Genomic DNA, 9,013 nt, shown 5'->3' on the forward strand with positions numbered 1-9,013 from the left:
ACCTTGCTAGCACACCCATTCCTTTCCTGGGCAGCATCAGAGACTACCTCTTTGGGTTCCAGCAGATATAGACAGACAGCCTAGAATCTTCGACTTTCAGCTCACAGCCAGACATTGTTGGAATTCTTAGACTGCAGCCTGTAAGTCATTATAATTTTTAAAGATTTATTTATTATTTATCTATCTATCTATTTATTTATTTAGTGTATATGAATACACCATTGCTCTTTTTTGTTTTGTTTGTTTGTTTTTTGAGACAGGGTTTCTCTGTATAGCCCTATGTGTCCTAGAACTCACTCTGTAGACCATGCTGGCCTCGAACTCAGAAATCTGCTTGCCTCTGCCTCTCAAGTGCTGGGATTAAAGGCGTGTGCCACCACTGCCTGGCTACACTATTGCTCTCTTCGGACACCCCAGAGGGCATCAGATCCCATTACAGATGGTTGTGAGCCACCATGTGTTTGCTGAGAATTGAACTCAGGACCTCTGGAAGAACAGCTGGTGCTCTTAACTGCTGAGCCATCTCTCCAGTCCAAGTCATTATTTTTTTTTAAAAAGTATTTATTTCCATTTTCCATGCACTGGTATTTTGCCTGCATGCATGTCCGTGTGACGATATCAGATCTTGGAGTTCCAGACTGTTGTGAGCTGTCATGTGGGTACTGGGTTTGAATCTGGGTCCTCTGGAAGAGCAGTCAGAGCCCTCAACAGCTGAGCCATCTCTCCAGCCCCTTGTAAGTCATTCTAATAAATTCCTTATATATATGTGTGTGTGTTAGCATGTGTGTGTTATATGTATATATATATATGTGTGTATATATATATATGTATGTATAGTAGTTATTATTCTGAGGGGTTGTCACACCTTATTGTTACCTTTAAATATCCCAAATAAATGACACAAAGACCTTTATATTTATAATAAGCCCTAAAGGATTAGAGCTGGGCAGATATCAACCCTCTGCACCATTTTGTCTACTTCCTGTCGACAACCCTGAGATGTTACTTGACATGTTCCTCCCATGGCAGCTTCCCACTCCAACAGGCTGGCTCTCGTGCCCATGTGCTCACAGTCTGCCTACCCCATGGTGACTTCTTCCTTCCTTCTCTTCTGTCTCCTCTCCTCTCCTCTCCTCTCCTCTCCTCTCCTCTCCTCTCCTCTCCTCTCCTCTCCTCTCCTCTTCTCTCCTCTTCTCATAGTCCCTTCCTAAGAACCCCAAGCCTGGGAACCTTTGCTCTGCCCCCTCTCTCCTGCCCAACCCAGGTTGTAGGCATTTTTATTAAGCAATTTGGGATCACTTGGGGGGCAAGGTTTCCATGGCAGGATTTAGTGTACCTGAGGATCTCCTTGTCAGGGAAAACCAGATCTTGGGGGGGCAGTATTTAATATTTAAGTATATAGCAGCACCAGACCAACCCCTTACACACACACACACAAATATATATTCATTCCATAAGTTCTGTATGTAATAGATATGTATATAGTCATTCCACAAGTTCTGCAACTCTGGAGAACCCTGACTAATGCACCACTGTATTGCTGCATTACGTGTGTGTGTGTGTGTGTGTGTGTGTGTGTTGTATGTATGTATGTATGTATGTATATTAGTTGTTATTATGCATGCATATATGGTGTAAATCTACAGAAATGCAAAGAAATGGAAACTGTCAGCTTTTATTATCATATGATGTTATAAATTCAGAGATCAACACAGGGGAGAAAGCTACAACTGCAGATGAGTTGATGTAGCTTCAGTTACATTTGTAATGTTGTATCTCTTCTGGGTGGTGGGGATAGATGTGTTTAGAATGCAATTCGACAAACATGAAGTAATAATTCTTCAAATACAAGACAGCTCATGATCATTTTTAAAAACTCAAGCCCATGTAATCAGTCACGATTTAAGTCTCTCCACTTTGAAGACCCGTCTTCTGTCCCTGAGGAGCTGGGAAGTCTGCAGCAACAGAGAGGTGAGTGTGGTGTGCTTACAAATGCTGGTTCAGAGACCGGGAGCCTGTGCACAGCCACGGCCTGTCCCAGATTCCACTGTGACACCAACAGGGATATAAAGAGTTAAATTTCCTCTATTGGTGCTTGACCCAAGCCTGTTTCCCAGAGAGGACAGACGTTCTCCTGTGTGTTTGAACATCATTAGGAGATGTGAGGATGGAATTATAAATGTATTACTTGGACAACAGTAATTCTTTTTTTTTAAATATACTTTTTCAAGATTTATTTATTTACAGTATGTATGTAGTGCCCTATCTGCATGTTCACCTGCATGTCAGAAGAGAGCATCAGATCTAGATCATACTATAGATGGTTGTAAGCCACCATGTGGTTGCTGGGGATTGAACTCAGGACCTCTGGAAGAGCAGTCAGTGCTCTTAACCGCTGAGCCATCTCTCCAGCCCAACAACAATAATTCTTAATAAAGCATTGGATACTCCATCCGTATTTGGTCCATATCCTGCTGCCCCATCAATGGCTCATCAATCCTTCCATGTTTTTCTGATCTACCATTTCCCACACCACTCTTCTGTACAAGGATGTACCATAACCTGTTATTTAATTTTCTTGTTTTTAATTAAGCAGGAAATATATGATCATATTCTAGATATAAAATTAACTATTTAAGACAATTAAATTTATAATGAGAAAAACCATTTGCAAAATAGTGGCAAAATTTTTCACAAGATTTCCCACTCTTCTCTGCAGTCTCCCTCCCCCTCTCCCTCTCTATCTTCTTCCCTCTCCTCCCCTCCCTTCCCCTCCCTGGAAATAAGCCATTGCTTTAACTAATATATACGCTTCCATATTCATTTGCTCCTTACAGAGTCAGGTGTGCTTGGCTGTTGTGTGGCTGACAGATGGACAGATGGTCCTAGGCTGCATCTAGTGGTCTATAGCTTACTCCTAGAGATGTGAGCACCGCATCCCAACCTCATTCTGTCATTTAGCTGATGCTTAAGTGTGACGTGCACCATTGAATCAGCATGGAGCAAGCCATGGGATAGCCAGCCGCCCTATCTCCCACGGGGATTTCCATTCTGTTGGGAAATTCAGACAACTATGTAAACAAGAAACACAGCTTCAAGCGATTCTAAGCGATATGAAATGAAGTGGGGGCTTTGTGAGGGAAGATTTGGGGTTTTGTTCTTGTTTCTGAGTAGTATTTCACCATAAAGACTTTCCTAACTTGGGAGACTGACCTTTAAAACAAGCTACTTGCTTCCTAAATAATATCTGCGTTACATAACTGCTGTCCAAAACCCATCACAGAAACATACCTTCATGTCATCAATGCAGAAATGGATAAAGAGAATGTGTCATATAAGCTCTATGTAACTCTGGGCAAGGGGGGAAGTTAAATTGTAACATTTTCAAGAAAACAAATGGAACCGTAGGTCAGCCTGTTACATGAATTAACCAGATTCAGAAAGACAAATACTGCATGTTCTAACTCATATGTAGAAGCTAGAGGTGTGTGTTCGTTCATGCACTTAAGCACGCATGCCCAGGAGGATGTCTAAGAGCAAAGTATAATGACACATATATATACATATATATACATTTGTATATATATAATATATTATATGTATATATGAAAATGACATAATGAAAACCATTACTGTACATACTAACTTAAAAATGCATAAGAGACTGGGCATAGTGGCTAATAGCTTTATTCCCAGCACTCCACCCAGTGGAGGCAGCAGCAGTTGGAGCTCTGTGAGTTCAAAACCAGCCTGATATAGATAGTAAGACCCTGTTTTGTTTTATTTTATTTTATTTTATTTTATTTTATTTTTTAAGATTTCAGAAGAGCAGTCAGTGCTCTTAATTGCTGAGCCATCTCTCCAGCCAAGACTGTTTTAGGAGAAGGAGGAGAAGAAGGATGAGGAGGAGGAGGAGGAGGAGGAGGAGGAGGAGGAGGAGGAGGAGGAGGAGGAGAAGAAGAAGAAGAAGAAGAAGAAGAAGAAGAAGAAGAAGAAGCAGCACAGACAGAAATGCCCTTATATAAGTGAACACATATTCACATATTTCAGAAAATATTGCTTACTTAGGATGATACACCAAATTTCTTATTCTGTCCTACTTCATTTTTTCAAAAACGTACTAATTTGTGATGTCATTGCCCACTAAATGACTCTGACCTGCTCAATGCTGAGATTTATCTAGATCAATCTTAAATCTCGGACACAATGAGCTCCTTTTTACTCACTCGTTTCTGTGACTATATCTGGGAGCCACTCTCCTCCAATTGTGTAATTCCTGTGTACTTAAACGTCTGATAAAATATAGGCAGTTCTCCTGGAAAGTTAAATTCCAAACCTGGATTTGCCGTCATCACGACGTACAAACTTTGGGCAAATCCCTACATCTCTTTGGACCTCAGTTTCCCTGTCATCTGTACATGCTCAGAGTTGGCAACATCGAGAGCAGACGCCCCACCCCCTGACTCAGAGGCGACCGACCGGACTTCTCACCAAGCCCTTCTCCCCCCCCTTTCCGCTCCTCCTCACGCCTCGGAAGCAAGCGGCGACCGGAGGAGAAACAGGCAGGTCCAGGCAGGAGGGCCCCGGGCTGGGAGGGGCCGAGGCGAGCCGGCCCCCTAGTAGGAAATGAGACAGATCCAAGTGACACTTTAAAAGCCTGACTCCTCTTCCTCCACACGTTCCCTGGTCTCTTTCCATCCTCCTCTCTGCCCCGGCCGGCCCCTCCCGCACAGCCTCCCTTCTCTTTCCTAATCAGCAGCCCGCTGAGCCCGAGCCCAGGTGGAACCCAGAACTTCAGCTCCAGGATGTTGACAAAGTTTCTGTCGCTGCTGCTGCTGCCTGGCTGTGCCTTTTGTAACTCCGATGGTGAGTTAGGGCCACAGGCTCCTGCCGCCTGGGCGTGTTCTGGGGACTTGGTGTATTTAGGAACTTTGACATGACTGTGGGACAGCTAAGCATGGATGCCTGCAGCTGCTGGGTCCTGGGCTTCGACTTGCGTTTCAAAGACAGGGTGAGGAAGCCCAGTGAGTTCTCCGGGGAAGGCTGGGAATAAGACGGAGGTGAGGAGGCAGGGAGAGCGGTGTCAGTCTAGGGAAGATAGGAAGAGGTATGAGATGGACAAAATGGGGAGATGCGAGGAAAGCTGAGACGAGTTTGGGGGCTGAGATGGGGAGGAGGAGAAAGACAGGGAGTGTGGCTGCGGAGATGGGAGCAGCAGAGCCAGAGATCAGTCTGCTGGAAGCTCTTAAACAGAAAGGGGAATTAATCCCCAGACACTACTGATGCCCAGTTCCCCCCACTTCCCACAGCCTCCATCTCTCCCTCAGAGGGGCAGTACTTAGAGTGCCTCCTGTATTTTATACATGCATTGACTCGTGGTGAGCAGTTTATTATACTGATCTTACAGGGGGTAAACCTGGTCACAGAACAGTTAAGGGTCATTGCTAAGGTTACCCACACCAGGGTATTCACACTTGCAAACACAGAAAGCAACTTCTCAAACGCAACAGTGTGTGTGTGTGTGTGTGTGTGTAGGGGCGGGGGTTACAATACCAACGCTGCCAAGGCCCTTTCCAGGGTACCGAAGGCAGATAAACCTAATTTTGATAGAGATTTGCCAGGCAGAACGAGGGCAGCAGAGAGCAACCTGGACAAGTTCCTCACACAGTGGACAAAAGTCGGAGGAACTCCAAGCCATTTGATAAAACTGAACATGGAGATTCACCAGAAAATGCAACCGGGGCCAGGTCACTTGCTGTGATCTCAAAGTGGGGCCAAACTCGGAACTCTGTCCCGTGGGCAGATGTCCTATAGGGAGGTGATGACTTCAGACGGGCGGGCGGCTTCAGTCACCAGTATTCAAATCTTAGTTTGTGTTACCATCTCTTGGCCTCAGATTCCCATACACAAGGGGTTAATAATAGTAGCTACCACGTTAAAGCGTTAGGAGGAAGGCCTTCGTCAGTTAATAATGTGTACACAGCAGTGCTTAGGGCCTAACAAGCACGGCGTGGATAGTAGCTGTTATTATTCGGGAGGGGCAGAGCACATCCCAGGAGGGCTTTAAAGGGTTTGGATCTGAAGGAGATCCAGTTAGAAGGCAGGAAACTAAGCCCAGTGTGGTGGTGCACAATTTTAATATCAGCAACAACAAGCAGATCCCTAAGTTGAAGGCTATCCTGGTCTATAAAACTAGCCCTGGGATAGCTGGGGTTACACCAAGAAATCCTGTCTCAAAAAACAAACAAAGCAAAAGGACGAAATTGAGAAATGTGGTCCCCCATGGGATGACAGTGGCCCAGGAGAGGGTACAGGGACCAGAGTTTGACGGCTGGCGGTGTGAAGGAGGAAAAGGCACTGAGGGATGCCTTTTCCTATTGCAGACCTCAGTTTCCCCATCTGTAAAGCACAGATAATAACCTCCCTGTCCTCTCCAGGAGGGGTTATTGTGAGCATCAAATGGAGGGGCAGGTGGGTGAACGCTTTATGGGATTGCGAGGTGGGCGGCAGGCCTCTGGGTAAGGGGTTATTATCTCTAGCTGTCAGCTCTCACCTTCCCCCGCTGCCGGTCCTGACGCGCTGACTCTGCCCGCAGGCACCCAGAGCCTGCACATGCTCCAGATCTCCTATTTCCAAGACCCCTATCACGTGAGGCATCAGGGCAACGCGTCTCTGGGAAAACTCCTGACCCACACGCTGGAAGGCCGGAGCCAAAACGTCACCATTCTCCAGCTGCAGCCCTGGCAGGACCCCGAGAGCTGGAATCGCACAGAAGATGGCCTGCAGCTCTACCTGGCCCAGTTCGAAAGCCTGGTGCAGCTGGTGTACCGCGAACGCAAGGACAACGTGTTCTGTGAGTTGGGGCACTTGGTCCGGGCTGGTAGGGGGCCATGGAGGATGAGAGGGCCTGAAGAGGTTGGTGGCAGTGCTTGGGCACCAAGGCTAAGGTTCTAGACGGCAGGATTTTTGTGAGGGTGTGGGGTGGGTGTGGTCTTTGGGGCTCTGACTCTTGGAGATTGTTCTGTGAGAGCAAAGCGATATCCTAACTGTAAGAAACCTTTACCTGATGGATGGTAGATAGATGGAGGTGTGAGCAGACCCTGCCCCTCATCTTCTCTGACCCCCAAGTTTCACTGAAGAGTCTGCCAACTCCTTTCCCTCAAAGGGCCCTGCCCTTCCTTTCATACAGCCTGAAGCACTCCGCACTCAGCCTCCAATCACCTCCTTTCCTAGATGTTGATGGGTCCGTCCATAGCTCCCTCACAACCCTAGTTCCTCTCAATGCCCCGATCTCTCAGAAACCACACTGCCATCCATTCACACGCCTTCTCTGCTCCTTTCTCCCACGATCCCACGTTTTCTTCATGCCTCCTCCTGACACAGGCCCCGACGATCTAACCCCATCCTCTCCAGACCCTCCTCTGTCCTCAGGCATCTCTTCCTTCTCCTTTCCACATTCCCTTTGCCCCTGGTGAACATCCCCCAGGACCTCCTCAAGCAAGCACAGAGCTGACCCTTCCCCTCTCCCTAGTTCCTCTCACTGTTAGCTGCTCCTTGGGCTGCGAGCTTCCGGAGGAGGAGGAGGAGGGCTCTGAACCCCATGTCTTCTTCGATGTGGCCGTGAATGGAAGCGCCTTTGTAAGTTTCCAGCCAAAGACTGCCATCTGGGTGTCAGGCTCCCGGGAGCCCTCGAAAGCCGCCAACTTCACCCTGAAACAGCTCAATGCCTACAACCGGACTCGGTATGAACTGCAGGAATTTCTGCAGGACACCTGTGTGCAATACCTGGAGAACCATATCACCACGCAAAACATGAAAGGTGTGAGGGGGATTCTGGCCTTGCCTGTGTGTTGGGGAGGGGGTGACTTCCAGGCAAATGAAGGAACACCAGGGATCCCTTGGGCAACAAAAAGAGGGGGGCTGGAGATTCAGGCGAGGGTACATCCACAAAGTTTAAGTCACTGGGTGACTCCTTTGAAAGTATAGCTGCCTTGGGGTTTGACTCAAACTTTAGACGGAACAAGCTCTTATGCACTCTCTCTGCCTCTCTGCAGGGAGCCGAACAGGGCGCTCTTACACTTCCCTGGTCCTGGGCATCCTGATGGGCTGTTTCATACTCGTTGGTGTGGCTGTGGGCATCTTCCTGTGCACAGGCAGACGGCGTTGCTAATCATTCTCCAGGCCCCTCGGAGAAAGGGCTGGACTGGTGGGGGCTGGTAAGAGAAGGTCGAAGCTCAGATGATGCCAAACAGACTCCCCCAGAGGGCCACCATATCTCAGGAGGTACAGAGCAACAACTCGAGCATCTGCCTAAGACGTGTGTGAGGAAAGGGTGCAGGAAGGGGTGCAGGGAGGGGGTGTAGACAAAGTAACCGGTTTGCAAAGGACTTGAGCGCATGCGTGCTTTGTGTAGCTGGTCTGAGAAGTGGGTGCTTCTCTGTGGAAATGAGATGATGGACTTGGGGGGAGGCTGGTCTGTGTCTACCCTGAACAGGCAGACTTACTGTAGGCATTCAAAACATCTTACTAAAAATAAAAGGAGTTGTCTGTAACTAAAATAAAGCATATTTAATGTGTCCAGGTGTGTCCAACTTGGGAAGGGACACTGGTATGATAGGGAAGAAAGAACCACAGAAATGTCACAGCTGTAAGGCTAAACAATATGGGAGCAGTGAATTAATTAAATATTAAATTTCTTATTTATGTAAAAGGTATACTTATGTCCTCTATTTTATTAAAACTTCTGAAAAAAGTATAGCCTATACCCTCTGTTCTGTTTCCCCGTCTGTCAGTCACTGGGTAACCAGCAGCAGGGTGGTCTCTTCACAGGCCACTGGTAAGCTGGCACTGTTAGCTGTAATGTGTGCCACTTTGTGAGCTGGAAACTCTCTGTACGCTTCCTTCTGAGACGACGTGATTCATGCAAACCGTTCTGGAACATTCTTAACCCTTGGCTCCATTCACCTAGAGATGCTGTCTTCCATAAAATCTGCCCCTCCTAAAATGGCGCCTT

General features: G+C 47.1%; 1 protein-coding gene across 3 annotated transcripts; it reads left to right on the forward strand.

Moving 5' to 3' along the window:
* Procr (protein C receptor) lies at positions 1 to 8,755 on the forward strand. Of its 3 annotated transcripts, none has more exons than XM_052184048.1 (5): positions 1 to 140; positions 4,757 to 4,866; positions 6,596 to 6,853; positions 7,532 to 7,819; positions 8,055 to 8,755. In XM_052184048.1, the coding sequence occupies exons 2-5, from the start codon at positions 4,806 to 4,808 to the stop codon at positions 8,168 to 8,170; spliced, it is 723 nt and encodes a 240-aa protein (XP_052040008.1). In that variant the 5' UTR covers positions 1 to 140; positions 4,757 to 4,805; the 3' UTR covers positions 8,171 to 8,755. The 3 variants fall into 3 exon arrangements, with proteins under 3 accessions (XP_052040008.1, XP_052040007.1, XP_052040006.1); XM_052184047.1 differs by lacking the exon at positions 1 to 140 and adding an exon at positions 1,925 to 1,971; XM_052184046.1 differs by lacking the exon at positions 1 to 140 and having other exon boundaries at positions 4,499 to 4,866.
* The last annotated feature ends 258 nt before the right edge of the window (positions 8,756 to 9,013 follow it).

Source organism: Apodemus sylvaticus, chromosome 5 (assembly GCF_947179515.1).
Source record: "Apodemus sylvaticus chromosome 5, mApoSyl1.1, whole genome shotgun sequence".
Lineage (NCBI taxonomy): Eukaryota > Metazoa > Chordata > Mammalia > Rodentia > Muridae > Apodemus > Apodemus sylvaticus.